Raw genomic sequence first — 26,186 nt, 5'->3', positions numbered from 1 at the left:
GGGAAAGAGCCATGACAGTCTTATCAGAGTATTGACAATGTCTGGCATATGGTAGATGTTAAAAAATTTAATTAGTTCAATTGAATATAATTTTGTTCCTATACTTGTGACAGGTTTTCTTTTTAACTGTATACTTAAACTCCATGGTATATTTAATTTAGCATTTTTTGTGCAACATCATGATGTTCCATTTGTGATTTTAGGGTTCCTAAAAGGGTTGTTGTGTTTAAAGTGAGGGTGATAACAATTCATGTGTGTATATATGTATATATATACTTTTTTTTTTTTTTAATAAAAGCAATCCCACAACATTTCTTGCCAACTAGTAATAACATAAGGGTAATCAAAACAATATGAACAAATTTTTAGGACTATACTCTCCACAGCAGGAACGAACTATTGTCTTCTCAGCATGTTTTCACTTCGTTTATCATTTAGTTGGAGACACTTTGTAGCAGAGTTATATTATCTCCTTTTAATATGATCCGACCCAATTGTTTCTTGACTTTGTTTTAGAATGAATCTCCTCTGCATCATCTGATACAAGGTTCACATACTCACCAAAATCAATGATACTGCCTTCTATCCAAATATTTACTTGCTCATAGAGCCACACCTAAATCCAGGATCTATTCTGCAAGTATCTGAGGATGAGGTTAATTAATGGGCTGCACCATCATCTTCTGTGCTTCTGGCCTTGGTATACCATGGTGGAATCTCACAAAGACTCCATCTTATATTTTTTGTATACCTCATAAGTATTTTTAAAATTATTTTATTTATTTATGTACTTATTTATAACTTGATCAGAGTGGGACAGAGTGAGAGAGAGAGGGAAAGTGAGAAAGCAAGCTGCTAGGCCTGGGACTCGAGCCAGTCAGCCATGTGGGAGTTCAACGCCCTTAACCAAGACACGCCAACTGCTGGCCCCGCCCAGTATATATTAAAAATGATTGAGTTGAGTATTTGAGTAGCTTCCAGGATTTTTTCTTTACAATTGAGTGTCTTTTTAAAAAGTCTTTTTGGTTTTTATTGTAGAGTATGTGCACTCACCAGAGAGAAAGGGTAGGTGAGAAATTACCCCCAAGTGGGGATGGCCATGCCACAATCCCTTCTCTAGTTTCCTTTCAAGATTTTGAGTACTGGGCACCAGCAGTTAGCGTAATGGCTATGTCGCTGGACTTCCACGTAGTCAACCACGGTTCGCGTCCCGGACCTGGTGACTTAGAACTCACGCCGGGCACGTGCGCGTGCGTGCCCAAGATCCCGGGAGGAGAAGGGATTGCGGCATGACCATCCCCCCTGGGGGGGTGATTTCTCGCTTTCTGTTTCTATGTCTCTCTCTGTCTGGCGAGCACATGTGCCCTATAGCGAAAACCTCTCAAAAAAAAAAAAAAAAAAGATTTTGAGTACTCACAAAAAGGCACCCAGCGTGATTTTCAAGTTGCCAGGTCTGGGACTCAAACTATGAAGTTGGCCATGTGGGATCTAGCCTCTTCCTGGCCTCCCAGTTGACAGTGTCTTAAACTTCAAAGTTAAACTAATTTACAAATTTCTTAGCTACTGTTTTTTGACATTGAACAACAAGCATTAATTTTAAAATTTTATTCCTAAAGAGTAAATTCTTTTTCTTAAAAAGTAACCTAAAAAGTTTACTGAAGGGGCTGGCTGGTGATGTGGTGGTTAAGATGCTGGATTCCCACATGGCTAGTTGTGGGTCAAGACTGGCCGTGGTGGCTTGCTTTCTCCCCCCCCCCCCCAAAAAAAAAAAACATAATAAAATGAAATAAAATAACTTTTAAAACATTTACTTGGGGACCAGCAGATGGCGTAATGGCTACGTCAGTGGACTCCCATGTAGTCAACTATGGTTCAAGTCCCGGACCCGGTGGCTTAAACTCATGCTGGGCACATGTGCGTGTGTGCCCAAGATCCGAGAGGAGAATGGAGGAGAAGGGATTGCAGCCGTGGCCATCCCTCCCCCAAGGGGGGTGATTAACTCCATATAGAGAGATTTATATCAGTGTACTTATTTTTGGCTAAAATAAATATTACTGACTATCTGTGGTTTTATAGGGAGAATCAGAATGAGAAACTGTATTTCTGTAGAAGTCTTTTGTTAAACCAGTGATACATTATACAGAATAAATACATGATATGTCATGGCAACCAACATCTATCTATCTATCTCTCTTTCTCTCTGTCTCTCTCTCTCTTTTAATTTGACCAGAGAGGGACAGAGCGAATGAGTGCGAGGAAGAGAGGGAAAGCAAGAAAGCAAGCCACCAGGTCCAGGACTCGAACTGTGGTCAGCCCTGTGGGAGTCCAGTGCCCTTAACCACCACGCCACCTGCTGGCCCTGCAACCAACATAATTGAAGCGCTCTAATATACCAATATTTTAGGTATTTTACATGTATTTAGGCCCACTACTCCTTTCTTTGTTCCCTTTCAATTTTTCCCCATTATTCATGGTAGAGCACATGGTATATCACTTGACCCTGATAACATCTTTCTGAATTTGGCAATGTTTTATACAATATCATTTTACAGAAGAGGAAACTAAGGCTTAGGATTTATACAAGCTTAATGAGTAGCAGAGTCAGATTCAAACTTAGATCTATGTGGCTTCAAACCCCATACTCATTTTACTCCCTTTTTTAAATTCCTTTTTTTAAGTTTGCTATAGGATATGTTGTGTGCTGTCTGGAGAGAGACAGAGGAAGAAAGAGAGAGGGAAAGTGAAAACTCATCCCAGTGGGGATGGCCACATTGTAGTCCCTTCTCCACTCCTCAGAATTTGGGGCATGTACATGCACACACACTTGGCATGTTCCTCAAGCCGCCAGGTCTGGGACTTGAACCAGTGCAGTTAGCCATGGGGGAGATCCAGGTGCCCCAACCACAGTGCCACCTGGCTGGCCCACTACTCTTTTCTTTGTTCCCTTTCTATTTTCCCCCATTATTCATGGTAGCACACATGTACATGCATTTGACTGTGAGAGAAAGGAGCATCCTTTGCAGGGTCTGATCATGCTATGATCCCCTTCCTCCAGGTTTGTATCCCATTGGATCTGGAGATATACCTGACATGTGCCTGGTGTGTTTCAGGCTAACCAGGCTGGCAAACTGAGGTTACCATGTGGGATCCAGCTTCTGAGCAGGATGTTATCGTCATCAAAGAGAGATAGCGAGGGAGAGAGGGGGAGAGAGAGAAAAGGCCAGTCATCAGGTCCAGGACTCAAACTGCAGTCGGCCATGTGGGAGTCCAACGCCCCAACCACTACCTCACCTTCTGGCCCATAATCTACTCTATTTTTGATGGTGTTTTTTTGGGGGGGGTTCTCTCAGAGGCTCTTTGATAGTGGCCAAAATTAAATCACAATATGAGAAAGGAGCATTTTAGATATTATAAGAGCTTTCTTTAAGTTTATAGCGCTTAGGTGATTAGATTCAGGATAAACATTTTGCCAAAAATAATACTTAGTTGATAACATATATGTGTTACATCATACCAGGAGAAAGAAGGTCAGGTTCTTTCACTCTTGGCAGTAGGTTGGATCACCTTTTTGTAGGTATGATGGTCAGATCTCACCTGTAAAAGTGCATTTTTTTTCTTTTTCAGAAAAAAGTTGCTATAGGGTGCGTGCGCTCACCAGAGAGACAGGGAGAAAGCTCTCCCCAGCAGGGCTTGTTTACGCCAAAATTCCTTTCCCATTATTCCACCCTTTTAGGATTTTGGGTATGCACATATATACATGTAGTGTGTTTTTCAAGCCTTCAGGGCCTGGATTCTAACCACGTGGTTGGCCATATGGGATCTGGCTCCCTTAACCACTGGGTCACAGGGCTAATCCTTATACCAATTCCTTCTAAAGCTTATATTCATAAATCTTAAGTTTGTCTGTTTGAAAAGAGTCCAGGGACCAGCAGTTAGCATAATGGTTGTCGCTGGACTCCCATGTAGTCGACTGCGGTTCGCGTCCCAGACCTGGTGGCTTAAAACTCACACCAGGTGCATGTGCATGCATGCCCATGATCCCAAGAGGAGAATGGAGGAGAAGGGATTGTGGCGTGGCCATCCCCTCTGGGGGGTGATTTCTTGCTTTCGATCGCTCTGTCTCTGTCTGTCTGGCGAGTACACGCGCCCTATAGCAAAAACCTCTACAAAAAAAAAAAAGAGTCCAGGGGCCAGCAGTTAGTATAATGGCTATGTTGCTGGACTCCCATGTAGTTGACCACGGTTCGAGTCCCGGACCCAGTGGTTTAAACTCAGGCTGGGCGCGTGTGTGTACATGCCCAAAATCCCAAGAGGAGAATGGAAGAGAAGGGATTGTGGTGTGGCCATCCCTCCTGGGGGGTGATTTTTCGCTTTCTATCTCTCTGTCTCTTCTCTGTCTGTCTGGCAAGCGCACGTGCCCTATAGCAAAAACTTCTCCCAATAAAAGAAAAGAAAAAGAAGCTGTGGAAGCCCATACACCAGTAGGGTAAGATCTTCGACAAAGAGAGGGAGAAATAGGAGATTATAGAGCAGTGCAAGGTTGTTCAGAAAGCTGTGGACTTGAAAATTTTATCAAAAATCAAAGTTGTTCCTTAGCTCCAGGGCTACCTGTGATCCGTGTTTGCCCTCACAAATGGAGTTTATCCTCAAAAATTGGTGCTCTAAATTTCTTGCTAGGAACCTAATTAACTGATCTTTTTTTAAAAAGGTGGGACCAGTAGTTGGTGTAATGTCTGTGTCGCTGGACTCCCATGTAGTTGACTGTGGTTTGAGTCCCGGACCGGATGACTTAAAATCAAGCCAGGTGCTTGTACGTGTGTGCCCAAGATCCTGAGAGGAGAATGGAGAAGGGACTGCGGAGTGGCCATCCCCCCTTGGGGATGATTTCTTGCTTTCTGTCTCTTTGTCTCTCTCTGTCTTTCTGGCGAGCGCATGCGCCCTGTAGCAAAAACCTCCCTCCCCCCACAAAAAAACCGCATTTATACAAGGTCTTCTGGTTTCAAGTGACTACTTGCTGTTTCCCTAAACTCACTTAAACACTTAGGAGAAGCAGAATGTGTAACACATTTCATGGTTTTTATAATTTACTGAGCAAAAGTCCAGTTAGTCTTTTTCAAGACAATTTGCCCTTTCAGGTTCATAACACCTTTTTCGATGGCTAGTAAAATGAAAGATCACTCATATGTTCTTAGATTTAAGGTAAACTTGTAGGTGCTGTTTCTTTTTTTTCATAAATGGTTCTTACAGAACAAATTAATCCTCGCGTTCTGGAGAAAGGAGCATCCTTTGCAGGGTCTGATCATGCTATGATCCCCTTCCTCCAGGTTTGTATCCCATTGGATCTGGAGATATACCTGACATGTGCCTGGTGTGTTTCAGGCTAACCAGGCTGGCAAACTGAGGTTACCATGTGGGATCCAGCTTCTGAGCAGGATGTTATCGTCATCAAAGAGAGATAGCGAGGGAGAGAGGGGGAGAGAGAGAAAAGGCCAGTCATCAGGTCCAGGACTCAAACTGCAGTCGGCCATGTGGGAGTCCAACGCCCCAACCACTACCTCACCTTCTGGCCCATAATCTACTCTATTTTTGATGGTGTTTTTTTGGGGGGGGTTCTCTCAGAGGCTCTTTGATAGTGGCCAAAATTAAATCACAATATGAGAAAGGAGCATTTTAGATATTATAAGAGCTTTCTTTAAGTTTATAGCGCTTAGGTGATTAGATTCAGGATAAACATTTTGCCAAAAATAATACTTAGTTGATAACATATATGTGTTACATCATACCAGGAGAAAGAAGGTCAGGTTCTTTCACTCTTGGCAGTAGGTTGGATCACCTTTTTGTAGGTATGATGGTCAGATCTCACCTGTAAAAGTGCATTTTTTTTCTTTTTCAGAAAAAAGTTGCTATAGGGTGCGTGCGCTCACCAGAGAGACAGGGAGAAAGCTCTCCCCAGCAGGGCTTGTTTACGCCAAAATTCCTTTCCCATTATTCCACCCTTTTAGGATTTTGGGTATGCACATATATACATGTAGTGTGTTTTTCAAGCCTTCAGGGCCTGGATTCTAACCACGTGGTTGGCCATATGGGATCTGGCTCCCTTAACCACTGGGTCACAGGGCTAATCCTTATACCAATTCCTTCTAAAGCTTATATTCATAAATCTTAAGTTTGTCTGTTTGAAAAGAGTCCAGGGACCAGCAGTTAGCATAATGGTTGTCGCTGGACTCCCATGTAGTCGACTGCGGTTCGCGTCCCAGACCTGGTGGCTTAAAACTCACACCAGGTGCATGTGCATGCATGCCCATGATCCCAAGAGGAGAATGGAGGAGAAGGGATTGTGGCGTGGCCATCCCCTCTGGGGGGTGATTTCTTGCTTTCGATCGCTCTGTCTCTGTCTGTCTGGCGAGTACACGCGCCCTATAGCAAAAACCTCTACAAAAAAAAAAAAGAGTCCAGGGGCCAGCAGTTAGTATAATGGCTATGTTGCTGGACTCCCATGTAGTTGACCACGGTTCGAGTCCCGGACCCAGTGGTTTAAACTCAGGCTGGGCGCGTGTGTGGACATGCCCAAAATCCCAAGAGGAGAATGGAAGAGAAGGGATTGTGGTGTGGCCATCCCTCCTGGGGGGTGATTTTTCGCTTTCTATCTCTCTGTCTCTTCTCTGTCTGTCTGGCAAGCGCACGTGCCCTATAGCAAAAACTTCTCCCAATAAAAGAAAAGAAAAAGAAGCTGTGGAAGCCCATACACCAGTAGGGTAAGATCTTCGACAAAGAGAGGGAGAAATAGGAGATTATAGAGCAGTGCAAGGTTGTTCAGAAAGCTGTGGACTTGAAAATTTTATCAAAAATCAAAGTTGTTCCTTAGCTCCAGGGCTACCTGTGATCCGTGTTTGCCCTCACAAATGGAGTTTATCCTCAAAAATTGGTGCTCTAAATTTCTTGCTAGGAACCTAATTAACTGATCTTTTTTTAAAAAGGTGGGACCAGTAGTTGGTGTAATGTCTGTGTCGCTGGACTCCCATGTAGTTGACTGTGGTTTGAGTCCCGGACCGGATGACTTAAAATCAAGCCAGGTGCTTGTACGTGTGTGCCCAAGATCCTGAGAGGAGAATGGAGAAGGGACTGCGGAGTGGCCATCCCCCCTTGGGGATGATTTCTTGCTTTCTGTCTCTTTGTCTCTCTCTGTCTTTCTGGCGAGCGCATGCGCCCTGTAGCAAAAACCTCCCTCCCCCCACAAAAAAACCGCATTTATACAAGGTCTTCTGGTTTCAAGTGACTACTTGCTGTTTCCCTAAACTCACTTAAACACTTAGGAGAAGCAGAATGTGTAACACATTTCATGGTTTTTATAATTTACTGAGCAAAAGTCCAGTTAGTCTTTTTCAAGACAATTTGCCCTTTCAGGTTCATAACACCTTTTTCGATGGCTAGTAAAATGAAAGATCACTCATATGTTCTTAGATTTAAGGTAAACTTGTAGGTGCTGTTTCTTTTTTTTCATAAATGGTTCTTACAGAACAAATTAATCCTTGCGTTCTGGGAACTAAATTTGCATGGCCTTTTACAATATACTAATGACTTACAGTTGCATCAGTTACAGAAGATGGTGGGAAAAAACTAGGCGTTATCTTTGTTTCTGGGTTCTGGGTGTTAGTCGCTATAGAAATAAATCAGGTAGTAAACAAGTGTTCAGGGAGTTTTTGAATCTCAGCGGATGTGTCATTGACTAATGAAAATAAAATGGAAAGATTGGTTGACTTGGAGAAAATGAATATTCCTGATTTATCATTACTGTTTCCATTTTTGATGGATGATAGATATTGTGTGTGTGTGTGTGTGAGAGAGAGAGAGAGAGAGAGAGAGAAATTATTTTTTAGTGATCAGGCTTTCTAAAATTCCCTTCTTTTTTGCTGTAGGAGGTAAATATTTAGAAAAGGCCAACATTTCATTTTTCTTTTGAGTTATTAGGTCGTTGGGAAAGTCATGGCATATTTTTCTATGCAAAATGTATAATGGCATTCTTGATGACCCAATATTTTATTTAACTCGGGCTAATTTTTAGATATCAGATATTAAGAGTACTCTTTATATTCTTTTTAATAATTTTTATTTATTGTGGTTATTATGTTAAATTTTGCTGTGGGGCATATACTCACCAGAGAGGGAGGGAAAGCAAGAAAGCAAGCTGCCAGGTCCAGGACTCAAAGAGCGGTCAGTTATGTGGGATTCCAGCACCTTTACCACCATGCCACCTGCTTGTCCCAAGAGTACTAAGTTTTTTTATTGTTCTGGGGCTACAAAAAGGAAGTAAAGATTTGAAAGAGTCCGGCCAAAGGTAGGGTAAGGAATTACACATCTTTACTTCACAGATACTCAACAGATACAACCCCTAGGTGACTTGGACATTGACAAATGCTTTTACTTGGCTAATTTCCATTTTCTCCAGTGGTTTAACCAAACTACTTTTAGAGAAATATTTGCATTTTGATACAAAGTTTGACATTGTGAATATTGCTTTTGCTGGTACTTAAGGAGAATAGTATGTGCATATTCTAGTAAAGACTTTTGAGAGAAGAAACAACGTGCTTTTAGGTATAACACCTGAACTTAGATTACTTCTTTACAAGATATCTTCATCCTGAATTTTAGAGGGTAATTTTGCTATTCACAGCCACAGTTTCTTTCTTCGCAGAATTATGGTGATATGGTTAAATGTGCAGCAAGAGGCCAGCAGGTGGTGTGGTGGTTAAAGCACTGAATTCTCACACGATTGACTCCAATTTGACTCCCGGATCCAGCAGTTTGGGAAATGCTCCAGGTCCACGTGTGTGGGTGGCTAGAATCCTGGGAGGGAGAGGGGATTGTGATGTGACCATCCCCTCTGTAGGGTGATTTCTCACTCTCTTCTCTCTCTTTCTGGTGAGCGCATGTGCCCAATGCAAAAGCCTTTTAAAAGAAGAAAAGGGTAGGCCCCATAGCCTAGTGGTTAGGAGGACCAGATTCCATATGGCCAACTACTGTTCTAATCCCAGCCTTGGCAGCTTGAAAAAGATGCTGGGGGAGTCCATAGGTGGCATGGTGGTTAGGGTGCTGGACTCCCAAATGGCTGACCACAGTTTGAGTCCTGGTCCTGATGATTTGCTTTCTCATTTTCTCCTTCCCTCTCTCTCTCTCTCTTGCTCTCTCGCTCTCCCTGAGTGTACATGCCATATGGTAAATTAAGGAAAACATAATAAGTAAAATTAAGTAAATAATTCTTTAAAAAAGAGAGAGGGGAAATAAAAAATGCCTAGCATGTATAACTGTGGCCAGAATCCCAACAGGATCAAGAAATGGAGAAGGGATTGTGTGTGACCATGTCCCAAGGGGCAGTACCCACCCTTCCTCCACCCCCAAGAGTACATGTACTCTCAGGCAATTAAAAAAAAAGTACAGGGCCAGCCTGTGGCGTGGTGGTTAAGGCAGCTGGATTCCACACAGATGGCCATAGGGTTCACATCCTGGACCAACAGCAGGAAAAAAAAAAAAGTACAGCAAGAACACTGAATTGATTATATTAAATAATGAGTAAGAAAGCAGTCAACGGGGACCAGCAGGTGATGTGGTGGTTAAGGCGCTGGGAACCAGCAGTTAGCGTAATGGCTATGTCGCTGGACTCCCACATAGTCGACCACGGTTCACGTCCCGGACCTGGTGGCTTAAAATGCCGGGCATGTGTGCGTGCGTGCCCAAGATCCCTAGAGGAGAATGGAGGAGAAGGGATTGCGGTGTGACCATCCCCCCTGGGGGGTGATTTCTCGCTTTCCGTCTCTATGTCTGTCTCTGTCTGTCTGGCGGTCTGGCGAGCGTATGCACCCTATAGCGAAAACCTCTCCAAAAAAAAAAAAAAACGCTGGACACTCCCATATGACTGAGCACGGTTCAAATCCTAGACCTGGTGGCTTGCTTTATCACTTTCCCTCTCTCTCTCTTTCTGGTCAAATCAAAATAAATGAATGAATAAATAAATACTTTTTTTAAAAAAGAAAGCAGGCAACATTGCAGACCAGCTCCATGGTGTAGTCATAATGCACTGCTCAGGAGGAAGATGGATCCCACATGGTGACCATGGTTCAAATCCCTGGCCAATTAGCCTGAAACATGTCAGGCGAGTACCCAAGATCCAACAAGCTGGAGGAATGAAGGAAAGGGATAATGGTGTGACTAGATCCTGAGGGCAGTACTCTTATCTTTCTGTGTCTCACATGTGCGTACACATTATCAGGGATAAAGAAAAGAAAAGGTAGCATTGGTAAAAGAGATCTAGAACTTTTTTTTTAAGTTTCTATTTTTGGTACAGTGCATATATGCTTACCAGAGAGAGGGAAAGTGAGAAATCATCCCCCTGGGGACATGACAACACTGAAATTTCTTCTACACTCTCCTCTCAGGATTTTGGGCACACATGTACATATGTCCAGCCTTGAATAGTGAAGATGGCCGTGTGGGTGGGTAAGGTGCCTTGGGTGAGGTACCTTAACCTCAAAGCCACCTGATGACTCAAAGTGATCCAGTACTTTAACCCATATTGTGTTCAGTTGTTTTATGCAGAGCATATTTGTGGTCAGTGTATCACAAATACATGTATGTGGATGGCCGCATCACAGTCCCTTCTCCCCCTTTTCCCCCAGGATTCTGAGCACTCACACACATGGGCCTGGTGTGATTTCCAAGCTTCAGAGTCTGGGAGTTGAACTGGAATCAACCATATGAGAGTCCAGTGACTTAGCCATCATTACCACCTGCTGGCCTCTTGCTGCACATTTAACCATGATATCACCACAGTTCTTGTTCTTGACTCTTTCAGAGAAATTTTAGAATCATTCTGCATATAGTAACTATTTGACATTAGTTCAGAGGGGCACTTTTAGGGAGGGAAATTTTTTTTTTTTTTTAAGGATTTTGCCTTAGGGCATGTGGACTCACTGGAGAGAGACAGTGAGAGGGAGAGTGAGAAATCACTCCCCCCAGGAGGGGGTGGCCATGTTCCAGTCCCTTTTCTTCTGTTCTCCTCCTGGGATTTTGAACATGCATGCACACATGCCCAGCGTGATTTTTAAGCTGCCAGGTCTGAGACTTGAACTGCGGTTAGCCATGTGGGAGTCCAGCCGTCTTAACCGTGTTGGCCCCTACTTTATTTTATGTATTCCTCTTTTGAGTATTCTGCCTTCTTAACTTTTTTTTTTTAGACTTAGGTGTGCACAAGCATTTTACCAAAATCTATGGATGGCGCATTCCATGTGTGGATTACAGTATCTTCCTGTTGATGAAATTACTATGATCTAACTTTAATTTGCTATAGGTCACATGTGCTCGCTAGATAGACAATAGAAGGAGAGAGAGAGAAATTGAGAAAGCAGCTCTTTAGGAATGGCAGTGTTTTTGTTTCAGCCAGAATAGCTAAATGACCAGTAAAACAATTTGCTAAATAAAAGCTTGAATTATTAGAAATTAGGAATGGTGGAATAGTAAATAAATGGTGGCTTACTAAATACATAGCTAGAAATGTAATGTCCTTAGCAAAAATCTGAAACTTCCTACTCTGTGAGAGATCATTTGCTACTCTTCTATCTCTACCAAGAATGGTTTTCTGACTTAATGAATCTCCCTTTTTTCTAGCTGGTTCCAACATCTCACTTTCTTTTCTGCCAGAGCCATTTCAGCTTTCTGGAATGATTGACAATTTCTTCCAGCTGCCTGAAGCTACTTGATGTAACCGAAGTTTCATCACACTTTAGACTTCTGTAATATAAAGCAGTGGTTAGGACTGTTGACTCGAGAACCAACACGTCTGGATTCAAATCCAGCTGTACCAATTACTAGCTTTGTAACTGGGGCAAGTTATAATACTTCTGTTCTTCTTCATCCTTCTTGTTTGTAGAGAATGGTATTTCATAGGGATGTTGGATTTAAATGTGGTAATATATGCATAGTGCTTACATAGTATATGGCAAGCTCTCAAAAATTAGCTGCCGCTTGTATTTTGTCCTAGCATCATAGTTTACCTTCAGAGTTGTTGCCCTTCTGAGTGTTAACTAATAAAAAGAACAATAACCTTTTTCATGTTTTATACAGCTTCTTCTCTCACTTCTTTGTTCCTCTTGGGAATGAGCATTACCTAAACTCTCCAGAAATAACAACCTTTAACATCTGGTTGATTGAGAGTTTACTTTTCTTTTTTGGTGGTGAGGGTGAGGTTGTTGTAGGAGGACAAGAGAGAGAGATGCAGGTCGCTAGGAGAACTGCCAGTCCAGCACCATATCTACCTCAGAGTTCCTGGGAGAGAATTCCTCAGGATAGAGGAGCTGACTCTGTAATTATTCTTTGAATACTGGACAAGTAGACCTGAGGGACTAGTATGTAGAATAAGACAAAGAAGATCTGAATTGGAATCAGATGGTAGAGGGTTTAATTTTAGAGCACAAAAGGACCTTTAGTTCTTTATCTTGAGCCAGCGGATGGCATAGCAGTTATGTTGCTGGTCTCCCATATAGGTGACTACAGTTCAAGTCCCGGACCTGGTGACTTGCAACTCAGGCCTAGCATGTGTGCTGGGCATGTGTGCCAGGCACATGTGTGTGCATGCCCATGACCCCAGGAGGAGAATGGAGAAGGGAATGTCGTGTGGCCATCCCCCCTGGGGGGGATTTCTCACTTTCCCTCTCACTGTCTGTCTCTCTCTGGTGAATGCATGCATCCTAAGGTAGAAACCTCTGCTCCCCCATGCCCAAAAAAGATATTTAATTCCATAGAAAAATTAGATTCTAGAGAGGTTAAGTGATCTACTAAACTGCCTATAATCACACACAAAGTAATGATAGTAGGATTGACACTAAAAATAAATCCTCCCTTTAGACACTTCTGCGTTCTGCTGTTATTTATTTATTTTAAGAGAGATTTTTTTGTTATTGGGCAAGTGCACTAGCCAGAGAGACAGAATTTTAGAATTCACTCATCCCAGGCATGGGTGGTTGTGTGGCCATACCACAATCCCTTCTTTTTTTGGAGAGGTTTTTGCTATAGGGTGCGGGCGCTTGCCAGAAAGACAGAGAGAGACAGAGAAAAAGAAAGTGAGAAATCACCCCCCCAGGGGTGATGGACATGCCGCAATCTCTTCTCCTCCATTTTCCTCCAGGGATCTTGGGCACGCACGCATGCACACGCACCTGGCGTGAGTTTAAGCTCCTGGGTCTGAGACTCCAACTGTGGTCGACTACACGGGAGTCCAGCAACATAGCCATTATGCTAACTGCTGGTCCCAATCCCTTCTTTTCCATTCTCCTCTTGGGATGTTGGGCATACACACATGTGCACCCAGCGTAAGTTTTAACCTACCAGGTCTGGGACTCGAATTACAGAGCTATGTGGGAGTCCAGCCCCATAATCATTACACCATCCACTGGTCCCCTGCTGTTAGTATTATTTTGTAGAGGTTTTTGCCTTAGGGTGCATGTAATCGCCAGAGAGACAGACATTGAGAGGAAAATGAAAAATCCCTGAGGGGATGGCTGTGCCACAATCTTCGCTCCTCCATTCGCACTGGACCTTGGGCATGTACACACACACATACCTGGCATAAGTTTCAAGCCACTGGATCTGGGACTTGAACTGTGTCAGCCATGTGAGAGTTCAGCACTATAACCGCTATGCCATCTGCTGATCCCATATTTTTCTGCTGTTATTTATTTATTTATTTATTTATTTATTTATTTATTTTTGGGAGAGGTTTTTTTTTTTTTTTTTTCTCCCTGCTATAGGGCGCGTGCGCTCGCCAGAAAGACAGAGAGACAGAAAGTGAGAAGTGACCCCCCTAGAGGGGATGGCCATGCTGCAATCCCTTCTGCTTCAGTCTGGGATCTTGGGCACACACACACACACACACACACGCGTCCAGTGTGAGTTTTTTAAGCCACCAGGTCTGGGACACGAACCGCGGTCGACTACATGGGAGTCCAGAGAGATAGCCATTACGCTAACTGCTGATCCCTCTGCTGTTATTTTTAAAATTTAACTTAAGTAAGTCAGTTTTATCTTTCTTCACTTGTAAAATAATTCCACCACAATTCCATCCTTAAGTTGTACAGGATTATTATTTTAGGCAAGAAAAAATATATTTGGTATAAAATATAAAAGAATGGAATTATACAATGGTTCTTAAAGGGTGGTTTTGGACAATTACATTATTAAATTTTTAAAAATTTTGATAAAGTGTAACAAAATATGCACTTTAACAACTTAAGTGTCTTTAATGTGTCATTCAGTATCATTAATTATATTCATAATGTTATGTAAGCATCCCCAATATTGATTTCTAAAATATTTCATTGCCCCAAATAGAAATTGTATAACTATAAAGCAGTAACTACTCATTACTGCTGCTCCCACCAGCCCTTAGTAACCTCTATTCTACTTCCTGTACTTATGAATTTGCCTATTCTAGATAGCTCAGATAAGTGGAATTCTATAATACTTCTCTTCTTGTGCTTGACTTTACTTCACTTACCATGATCTACAAGTTTTATGCATATTGTACTATGTGTTAGAATTTTTTTTTGTTGTTTTTTAGGGTCAATAATGTTCTGTTTTGTTTGTGTGCATATCAATAGCACATGGGTTTTTTCTACCTTTGGTTATTGTGAATAACGTATTGATACTTAATGATCATTGGTGTAAAAGTATCTGAGTCTCTGCTTTTCCATTTTTTAAAAATTTCTTTTATTATGCCTGAGGATACTGTGTGGAGAGAGAGAGAGAGAGAATGAACCTTCAAGTAGGTCTTAGTCACACTTCAACCCCCGTATTTCCTATTCTCCATTCCGTCAGATCCTGAGCATGTAGGATGCTGCTCTAAACCTTGTCGGCTGCATGGAATCCAGCTTCGTCTGCATAGCCCTTAACTGTTAAACAATGGGACTGGCTCCTTTTAGTTGTTTTTAGAATATACCTAGAAGTGGAATTACTAGATGTATAGTGATTTTCTATTCTTTCTTTCTTTTTTTTTTTAAAGATATATTTGCTATAGGGCGTGTATGGTTGCCAGAGAGATAGAAAGTGAGAAATCACCCACTGGGGAGATGGCCACACTGCAATCGCTTCTACTCCATTCTCCTTTTGGGATGACAATAACACCTCTTATTGTATTTTGGTTTGGCTTCTAGTTTTTGCTGGACGGCATTATGCTTGCCAGAGAGAGAGAGAGAGAAGAAAGTGAGAAATCACCCTCCACTCCACCTTGGGAATGGCTTTGCTGCAATCTCTTCTCCACTCTCCTTTTAGAATTGTAGCATCCAGGGACTAGCAGTTGGTGTAATGGCTATGTCGCTGGACTCTCATGTAGTCGACCGCAGTTTGAGTCCCAAACCCGGTGGCTTAAACTCACACTGGGCATGTGTGCATGCGTGCCCAAGATCCAAAGAGGAGAATAGAGAAGGGGTTGTGGTGTGACCATTCCCCCTGGAGCATGATTTCTCACTTTCTGTCTCTCTGCCTCTCTCTGTCTTTCTGGTGAGCGCATGTGCCCTATAGTAAAAAACCTCTCAAAAAAAAAAAAAAAGAATTTTAGCACCCATGTACACATTCCCAGAGTGATTCTCAACCAGCCGGGTTTAGGACTTGCTGTCCCATTATTGTCTTTTTGATGATAGTCATCCGGAGGATGGGAATTGGTTACCTCTTCATGGTTTTGATTTGCATTACCCTAATGATATTTGAACATCTTTTTATGTGCTTACTGGCCATGTATCTTTTTGGAGAGAAATTTGTCTTTAAAGTTAAATATTGAGGGTCTGCTGTTTGGAATGCTGTTGCTTAGTTTTCTTCCTTTATCTGAGATAGAAGAGTTTTCAGTTCATTCATTTGAATGTTTTAAGTCTATTCTTGAGAATGTTTTTATAAAGCTAATCTTAAGTACAGCTCTTATGAAAAAATTATATTTTGTATCCTAGGTTTTGTTTTTGTTTTTTTAAGAGGTTTTTGCTATAGGGCACGTGTGCTCTCCAGAAAGACAGAGACAGACAGAGAGACAGAAAGCAAGAAATCACCCTCCAGGGGGGATGGCCACGCCGTAGTCCCTTCTCCTTCATTCTCCTCTCGGGATCTTGGGCACGCACATGCGCCCAGCGTGAGTTTAAGCCACCAGGTCCAAGATTCAAACCACAGTCGACTACATGGGAGTTCAGCAACATAGCCATTACACTAACTGCTGGTCCCTTTGTATTCTAGCTTGAAATGTTCATAAAGACAGTTTGTCCCTGCTCTGATAATCAATGACAGACAAGTGATATTTTTTTAATTGTCAGAGGGTACTTGTGTTCACCAGAGAGCAAGAAAGCACTCCCATGGGGCATGGTCATGCCACACACAATCCCTTCTCCATTCTGTCAGGATTTTGGGCATGCACACACCCACAATTGAGCTTGTTTTTCAAACTGCCAGGACTAGGATTTGAACTATAGTGGGCCATGTGTGATCTGGCTCCCTTAACTACTAGGCTGTGGGCCCGACTCAACAAAATATTTAGTAGACCTACTTTTATTGTGCTGTCTCTGGGTTTAAAAGTTAACAAAGGTTGGGACTGGCACATGGCGTAATGGCTGTGTTGCTGGACTCCCATGGAGTTGACCGGGATTCAAGTGCCGGACCCAGTGGCTTAAACTCAAGCTGGGCGTGTGTGCGTATGTGCCCAAGATCTTAAGAGGAGAATGGAGGATAAGGGATTGTGGCATAGCCATCCCTCCTGGGGGGCGATTTCTCGCTGTCTCTGTGTCTCTCTCTGTCTTTCTGGAGAGCACACACGCCCTCTAGCAAAAACCTCTTTAAAAAAAAAAAAACCTAGGATACAAAATATAATTTTTTCATCTTGCATCCTATAGCAAAAATATTTTAAAAAATTAAATTTTAAATAAAAAGAAAACCTCTCCCCTTTTCCCCCAAAAAAGAAAGTTAACAAAGGTAAAATTCACAGGTAGGAATCTCAGTGTCTCATTAAAACTTTCTTATATTCTGTGCGTTCTAAAATTATGAGCTGATCTTGAGAGAAAGAAAAGATCTGTAAGGTAAGGAAAATTGATATTTGGCTATTGAGATTGAAAGAGGCATTTTGCACAGATCTGGAAAACTATGACCACATGTATACAGGCGTGAAAAATGCATGTTTTCATCCTGTGTGTCTTCTCTCTCAGCGTGGTACCATGCGACGACGCTATGAAGATGATGGCATTTCAGATGATGAAATTGAAGGGAAAAGAACCTTTGACTTGGAAGAAAAACTACATACCAACAAATATAATGCCAATTTTGTTACTTTTATGGAGGGAAAAGGTCAGTATAATTTTGGTTCAGACTAGAGTCCCTTGATGTAAGCCATAGGGTCTATAAACTGTGGTTTAGCATCTGTGCAGCTAAAGGATTGCCTGTTGATGCTATTACCTGTTTTCTCTTATTACACAGTGCTACTTATATATACACCCCTCCCCGAAACCTCCTATTCTATGAGTCATTCTCCACTATATTGGAGTTTTCTTTTTCCTGAAGTCCTCCTCCTCCTCCCGTTCCTTGGTTTGAGTTTAATTTAAAATAGCACCATAGAAACACTTTTAGACATAGTATCCACTCCACGAAATTTAATATGGGACTTTATGCGTACCATGCAGCTTTGGTCCTTGGCAAACTAATGAGGATGTCATATATGTATTATAGTGGTCAGAATTAGTTTTTTTGACTGTTAAGAGACAGAATGGTAATTTCTATATAAGATTTATGAGATAAATCATTAACACTACTCTCAATGTTGTGTTATTGATTTATTTATCTATTTGTTTATTTTAGAGAGATTTTTGCTATAGGGCATATGTGCTCGCCATAGGAACAGAGACAAAAAATGTGGGCATCCCTCCAGTAGTGATGGCCACGCTATAATCCTTTCTCCATTCTCCTCTGGGATTTTGGACACGCTTACACAACGTGCCCAGCATGAGTTTTTCAAGCCACTGGATCTAGGACCTGAACCACGGTCAACTACATGGGAGTCAGCAATATAACCATTTTGCCATGTGCTGGTTCCTCTCAATGTTGTTTTAAGTTCTATATTTTCTGTAGAAATATAGATTTAGCAAACCCCCAAGCCCTGCTTCTTAATGTGCTCTCCCTTGAGAAGGATAATAAGGATATGTTTATTGTCTACCAGAACATAGTTATATATACAGAATAATAAACACCATCTAAACCTTATTACTTTTTTTTTTGGAGTGGTTTTTGCCATAGAGCGCGTACGCTCACAAGACAGACAGAGAGACAGAAAGTGAGAAATCATCCCCCGGGGTGATGGCCACGCCGCAATCCCTTCTCCTCCATCCTCCTCTTGGGATCTTGGGCACACACACACACATGCGCCCGGCGTGAGTTTTAAGCCAACGGGTCCGGGACTCAAACTGTGGTCGACTACATGGGAGTCCTGCGACAGAGCCATTATGCTAACTGCTGGTCCCTAAACCTTATTACTTTTTATGGTCCCTTTATCTCTTTCCAGCTATACTTTGTCTTGCCCCTTTTTTTGTGTGTGTGTGCTATAGAGTACATGCACTTGCCTGAGAAAGACAGAGCTGTCACCCCTAGAGGGGTGGCTATGTTATAATCACTTCTCCATTTTCCTCTTGGGACTTTTGGACATGCACATACACATGCCCAGAATGTTTTTCAAGCCACCAGGTCTGGGAGTCAATCCATGCAGTTGGGCATGTGGGATCTAGCTGCATACCACCAGCCAGTCCCCTCTTATCTTTCTAATAATTATTTCCTTGTGACAGATTTTAATGTAGAATATATTCAGCGAGGTGGCTTGAGAGACCCCCTGATTTTCAAGAATTCCGATGGACTTGGAATAAAGTAAGTGTTCTTAGCATGGCTGAATATGACTGTGAAATGGCCATGTTATAGTGGCCGTGTTGTGGCAATATGATAACCCAAGGCAGTAGATAATTGAAAATAACTTCTCACTTAGCTTAAAAGTATATGTTTTTCTTTTGTTACACAAAGGATTGATGTTATAGGTAAGTAAGAAAATACAGGTGAGCTAAAAAGAAAACAAATTTTAAAATTTGTCCAGGATTTAAATCTCCTGAAATCTACCACTCTTAGATAATCAGTTAATATTTTATTATATATTCTTATTTCCTATGTGTGTATATATATGTGTATATGTATATAGTCATTTATATTAAAAAATAATTTAAAAAACCTATGTTTGAAGATTGATGTGTTTCATTGGAAATTAACAATATTTTTAAGAAAAAATTCACACTTACTAGAGAAGTTGTGCTTTCCATTTATACTAACTGGTGTTTGTCTCATAGGATGCCAGATCCAGACTTCACTGTGAATGATGTCAAAATGTGTGTGGGTAAGTATCAACCTTTGGCCCCTTGTGTTTTTCAGGCAAAGATTTAAAACCTGGGACTGAGTCCTAAATCTCTGATAGATTTGAGACTTAAGAACATTGAAGCATATACTTGATTAGAAACTCCTATTTTGGGACCAGCAGTTGGCGTAATGGCTATGTTGCTGGACTCCCATGTGGTTGCCCATGGTTTGAGTCCCGGACCCGGTGACTTAAACTCATGCCGAGCGCGCGTGTGTGCCCAAGATCCGAGAAGGAGAATGGAGGAAAAGGGACTGCAGTGTGGCCATCCCCCCGGGGGGCGATTTCTCCTTTTCTGTCTTTCTGGTAAGTGCATGCACCCTATAGCTAAAACCTCTCCAAAAAAAAAAAAAAGAAGAAGAAGAAGAAACTCCTATTTCATTAGCAACTTAAGGGTTTTTTCCTTTTTTTTTTTTTTTTTTTTTTAGTGTTTTGCTATAGGGCACATGTGCTCACCAGAAAGACAGAGAGAGAGAGAGAAAGTGAGAAATCACCCCCTGGGGGGATGGCCACGCTGCAATCCCTTCTCCATTCTCCTCTTGGGCATACAAACACACATGCGCCCCGGTGTGAGTTTAAGCCACTAGAACTGGGACTTGAACCACGGTCCGACTACATGGGAGTCCAGCAACATAGCCATTATGCCAACTGATGGTCCTAGCAACTTAGGAGTTTTTTCAAAGGGAGATACAAAAGTTGCCTTATTTAATACTCATTAGGGCATAGAACATTTGAATCTCTACTTTTGTTCCCTACCTACCATTTTTATTACTTTCCTTCTTTCCCTCCTTCCGTTAAAGGCCTGCTTTCATGGCAGCCCACCCAAGAAACCGAAAACATATCTCTTGAGTAAAAAAATGAAGTTTCATTGATACCTGATTTTTTTCCTTTTCCTGAAAGTGGTAGGGAAATTTCCAGGAAATTATCACAAATGCTGTATTTGGTAACTCATCTAAGACTTGATACTTTGATATATATTAAAATTTCTCTTCTTCTATGACTAGTTAAATTGAGACAATCATCTGGTTTCTATTTAATGATATTTAAATTTTAAGAAAACAAATTAGAACAATTTAATGAAGAAAATTTCTTGGATCAGTAGAGATTCAGCTTAGTTTTCTATAGGCAGTGGGTATTCATCGTTGCCCTGAGATGCTCAGGATTTCTTAGGAGTTGAAGAATGGTCATTTTCCTATATCCCTTTATGCAGTAAAGTGACTAAAGGCCTTTTCCTTTTCCTTTTTCTTTCTTAGACAGTCTTGCTATGTTACAATCTTCCTACTTCACCCTCTCAAGTAGTGGTAGCGGTAGTCACATGGCCACTGCACTGTGCTTTTAGGGTGGGTTGGGAGTTGAACCTGACCTCACTTGGCCTCTGTCTGCCAAGTAGCAGTATCAGCCCTAGAGTAAAGGCTTTTTGAAAGATTTCTGACTTGACAAGAGTCTTGACTCTTTCCTCCTAAATACTACAATTTCTCTTTTTTGTTATAGCAGTTGTTGTTAAAACCAGGGGACTGGGACCAGCAGTTAGCATAATGGCTATGTCGCTGGACTCCCATGTAGTGAACTGCGGTTCACATCCCAGACCCGGTGGCTTAAACTCACGCCGGGCACGTGTGCGTGCATGCCCAAGACCCCAAGAGGAGAATGGAGAAGGATTGCGGTGTGGCCATTGCCCCTGGGGGGTGATTTCTCGCTCTCTGTCTCTCTATCTCTGTCTGGCAAGCACACATGCCCTATAGCAAAAACCTCTCCAAACAAACAAACAAAAAAAACCAGGGGGCTAATGTATATGAAAAAGAAAAGAGATAAAATTACCCCGTGCTGGAGCTGGTAATGCCACAGTTCAGTTTTCCTCTAGTCCACCATCCTGTCAGGGGTTTTGGCCCGCAGGGGCACACCCAGAGTGATTTTCAACCACCAGGTCAGGACTTGAACCCTGGTTGGCCATAATGGCATCTGATATCTTCTGTGCAGCCCTTTACTATTGTACAGCAGTCTAGCCCACAGCTTCTGTTTTGTTCTGTTCTGAAGCTAGAGTCATTCCCTTACTTTGGAAATTAAGTATTGTAGTACTGTCCCTTGACCACTTGAGGGCTCTGACTAAACTACTGGATAAACTCTTCTATAGATCCACAAGGTGAAAATCACAGAAGCTCAGGTAGAAAAAGTTCTCTAGCCTTTGTATTATTTATCATTTCACTATTTCTTCATTAGATTCTAGCCATCTGCCTGTCACCATGTATTTCTAAGTATCTAGCACAGTCCTTAGAGTATAGTAGGTGCTTAGTAAATTTGCTGAATAGTTAAAGTGCTTTCCCATTCTTTACAAGACAGTCTTCTTAGGGGGTTTCAAAACCTGCTTGAATACCTACCAGTGCATCATTTTATTTTCTTTTTGGCATGTTTACTTGCTGGAGTGAGAAATCATCCGGGGTGATTTCTTATCACAGTCCCTTTTTCATTCTCCGCTTGGGATTCTGGGGGCGCACACACACACACACGTCTGGTGTGTTTTTTTTCAGGCCTCCAGGTCCAGGACTCAAACACATAGTTAACCATGTGGGATCCAGCCACTTTAACTGTCACACTACTGGCTAACCCATTTAACTTTGCCTAGTGGACCTCCAAAAGAGTAATTGATCCATAAGGTAATAGACTACTATAACTTTTCTCTGGTAGACATTTTTACGATATGTAGTCCACAAATGATCTGTGTTAGAATTACCAGTGGTACTTATTTAAAATATTGGTTCCAGAAGGTTCTGGGAAAATGACAGTAGGAAACACAAAGAACCTGTCTCCCCACCTAGACAGTAATCGTGCTGACAAAATCTGTCTGATTTAACTACTTTGTGTGTGTGTTTTTTTTAAAGATTTATTTTATTTAACTTTATTTATTTTAATTTGATCAGAGAAGGACAGAGTGTGCATATGAGAGAGAGAGAAGGAGAGTGAGAAAGTAAGCCAACCAGGTCCAGAACTCGAACCGTGGTCAGCCATGTGGGAGTCCAGTGCCCTTAACCACCACGCCACCAGCCAGCCCCTGATTTAACTACTTTGGAACTCTGGAGTCTTAATGAAGGCTTACAACTTCAGAAAAAGGCGTGTACTGTAAAGTCCAGTTCACTTTTTTAAAAAAGAATTATTTAACTTTATTTATTTATCTATTTATTTTTAATTTGACCAGAGAGGGACAGAGCAAGAGAGAGAGGGAAAATGAGAAAGCAAGCTGTCTGATCTGGGACTCGAACCATAGTCAGCCATGTGGAAGTCCAGCGCCCTTTAACCACTATGCCACCTGCCGTCCCTGGTGCAGTTTATTTAAACAGCTTCAGATCTTAGCATAGTAGCAGCAACCCATCCCTCCTAACACTTCCAAACCAGGTTCATGGCAAACATCAGTATGTGTGTTTCCCAGAACAACCTGTACATAATTTGCAGGAGCCAGGCATGAGTTTTAAGACACCGGGTCCGGGACGCGAACCACGGTCGACTACATGGGAGTCCAGCCATTACACTAACTGCTGGTCCCTAGACCTAGTTCTTAAAGACACTGAAGCAAGAGGATAACAACATAATGATATTGTCTGTTTTTGTTTTTTTTTTTTTTTTTAAGTGATTAGGTCATGAGGGAGCCACCTTTATAAGTAGGATTGCTGCCGTAATAAAAGGGCATATTCATTATCAAGGACTCACTCTCTTGCCTTCTCACCTGCCATGTGGTGATGCAGCAAAAAAGGCCCTCATCAGATGCTGGTCCTTCATACTGGCCTTCTCAGGACTATGAGCCAGTAAATCTCTGTTTATTAGAACTTGCTCACTTTCAGGTATTCTGTAAGAGCAGCACTAAACAGACTAAGACAGAGGCTAAGAAGACATATGAGACACCATAAAGTGGACTAACATATTCATTCTGTTAGGAGTACCAGAAAGAGAAGAAAGAAAGGGGCAGAGAATATTTGAAGAAATAATGGCTAAACATTTCCCATATTTGATAAAAGACATGAATACATATATCCAAATGCTCAACAAACTCCGAATAAGATGAATTCAAAGACACACCTACTAAGAAACATTATAATCAAATTTTAGAAAGCCAAGGACAAACCCTTGAAAATGTTAAGAGAGAAATGATAAAGGGATCCTTCTATAAGATTATGAGATTTCTCACCAGAAAGTTTGGAGGCCAGGAGACAATTGGCCACTATATATCAAGTACTGAAAGAAAAATACTGTCAACTAAAAATCCTATACCTGACAAAACTATTAAAATGTAGGGAGTACTAACCATGTGGCCTAGCAGTAAAGGTTGCCAGAACCCATATGGCTGACTGAATGATTTTAGACCTAGACTCAGCAACTTGAAAAGCATGCGTGCCCCAAATCCTGATGGGATGGAGAAATGGAGAAGAGATTGCAGTGTAACTGTGCCCCATGGGAGATGCTTTCTTCTCCTTCTCTCTCTTTCTCCGACAAACACACATATCCTCTGGAAATTTTTTTGAAAAAAGGGGAGGAAGAAATAATGACATTCCTAGATAAGATCTGCCATATAGGAAATATTCAAGGGAGTCCTCCAAGGTGAAATGAAAGGGCTGTAGAATGTAATTTGAAGCCATGTGAGTGAAGGATTTTTTCTTTTCTTTTCTTTTCTTTTCTTTTCTTTTCTTTTCTTTTCTTTTCTTTTCTTTTTTCTTTTCTTTCTTTCTTTCTTTCTTTCTTTCTTTCTTTCTTTCTTTCTTTCTCTTTTTCTTTCTTTCTTTCTTCCTTGGGGGAGTAATTTCTTGCTTTCTGTCGCTCTCTGTCTTTCTGGTGAGCACATGCGCCCTATAGCAAAAACCTCTCAAAAAAAAAAAAAAAAATCATACCAGGCGACCAGGCGTGTATGCATGTGTACCCAAAGTCCTGAGAGGAGAAGGGATTGTGGTGTGGCCATTCCCCTCAGGAGGTGATTCTCATTTTCCCTCTTCCTTTTTCTGATGAGGTCGTATACACCATATAGAAAAAAAGAAGAGAAGAAACATATTGGCAGAATAGATTAAGAAAAGATGTTCCAATTATATGCTGTCTATAAGAGATTTACTAAAGATCCAGAGACAGAAATAGATTGAAAGTGGGACCAGCAGTTAGCATAATGGCTATGTCACTGAACTCCCATGTAGTCGACCACAGTTCAAGTCCCGGACCCGGTGGCTTAAACTCACGCCGGACACATGTGCGTGCCCAAGATCCCAAGAGGAGAATGGAGAAGGGATTGCAGCGTGGCCATCCCCCCTGGAGGGTGATTTCTTGCTTTCTGTCTCTCTTTCTTTGTCTCTGGCAAGCACACACACCCTATAGCAGAAACCACTCCAAAAAAGAAATAGATTGAAAGTGAAAAGATAGAAAAAGATATTTTGTAAAAATAATAACTGAATGATTAGGGGGCAGCTCTATTACTATAGACAAAATAGAGTTTAAGATAAAAAAAAAATAGCTCAACTGGCTCAGTCAGTATGGTTGGTATCAGATTGCAGAGTTGGAAGCCACATGCTGACCATTGTTCCTAGTCTGGTCAGCTTGAAAACACACCAGGAACATGTATGTATGCTCAGGACCTTGAAGAGCTAGAGGGGCAGAGGAAGGGGATCATAGTTCGACCATTCTCTCTCTCTCTCTTTCTCTCTCTCTCTCTCTCTCTCCATAGACACTTGTATATGTGCTCTATCATGAACTGAAAGTGTTTATAAGAGGTAAAGAAAAATATATTAAGGGTTGAATACAGCAGTAAGATATAGTGATTATAAACATTACATACCTAATATGACAGACCATCAAGATACATGAAGCAAAAATTGACAGAACTGAAGAATGAAATAGACAAGTCTTTGTTTTTTTAATTGTCAGAGGGTATGTATATACTCAACAACAAGGAGAGAGTGCTCCCCACTGGGAGTACTCCTTCATTTCTCCACCCTATTGGAATTTGGGACAAGTACAGCATGCACGCACATATTCTCTACATGTTTTTCCAGGGATTGGGACTGAGATTTGATCTGCAGTCCACCGTGTGAGATCTGGCTCCATTAACCACTAGACTATAGGTCCAGCTGAAATAGATAGTTCTATACAAAAATAGCTGGAGACTTCAATAACCCTCTTCAATAATGGATAGACCAGCGAGACAGAAGATATTTTATACAACATAATAAACCAGCTCGATCTAAAAGACATGTACAAAATACCCTACCCAAAAATAGCATAGTCTATTCATATGTACATGGGACATTTTATAGGATGGACCATATCACAGATTAAGTTTCATTGGATATAGAAAGATAGACATCAAAGTATCTTTTCCAGGCACAGTGAGGTGAAGTTAAAAATCAGTAACAGAAACAAAACTGGAAAGTTCACAAATTTGTGGAAATTAACATGCTCTTAAATAACAATGGATCAAAGAAGAAATCACTGTCCCAGCCATGGAGGCACAGGTAGTAGGGCCTTGTGGAATTACTGGAGAACAGTAGGTTTACTGGAGCCATATAAGAAGGCCCTGGTTTGGAATTCTGGGGCCACCTAAAGGTGTCTGTGAATCCTGGCTAGCTGGAAGGCTAGGTAATGGGTGAAGGGGGAATAACTACACAATGATTAGGTCAATTTTGAAATTTGCATCAAAACTGTATAGTTCAGCCTTTTGGCCAGAACCACCATTTTCCAGTAATTCACCAAAATGACAAACCCAAAGGGA

General features: G+C 41.6%; 1 protein-coding gene and 1 pseudogene across 3 annotated transcripts in view; one reads left to right on the top strand and one right to left on the bottom strand.

Moving 5' to 3' along the window:
* Positions 1-26,186, top strand: part of KDM2A (lysine demethylase 2A) — a 153,117-nt gene that overhangs the window by 50,701 nt on the left and 76,230 nt on the right. For all 3 annotated transcript variants that reach the window (XM_006171303.3, XM_006171304.3, XM_014585315.2), the window contains 3 exons: positions 17,220-17,358; positions 18,843-18,921; positions 19,389-19,435. In XM_006171303.3, the coding sequence (XP_006171365.1) occupies positions 17,220-17,358; positions 18,843-18,921; positions 19,389-19,435 (265 nt within the window). The remainder of the gene's footprint in view (positions 1-17,219; positions 17,359-18,842; positions 18,922-19,388; positions 19,436-26,186) is intronic.
* Positions 324-709, bottom strand: LOC106734176 (small nuclear ribonucleoprotein E pseudogene; annotated as a pseudogene).

Source organism: Tupaia chinensis, unplaced genomic scaffold, assembly GCF_000334495.1.
Source record: "Tupaia chinensis unplaced genomic scaffold, TupChi_1.0 Scaffold149501_1, whole genome shotgun sequence".
In the NCBI taxonomy this organism is placed as follows: Eukaryota; Metazoa; Chordata; class Mammalia; order Scandentia; family Tupaiidae; genus Tupaia; species Tupaia belangeri.
Note: the sequence above shows the minus strand (reverse complement) of the source record. Positions and strands in the feature narration are given on the sequence as shown.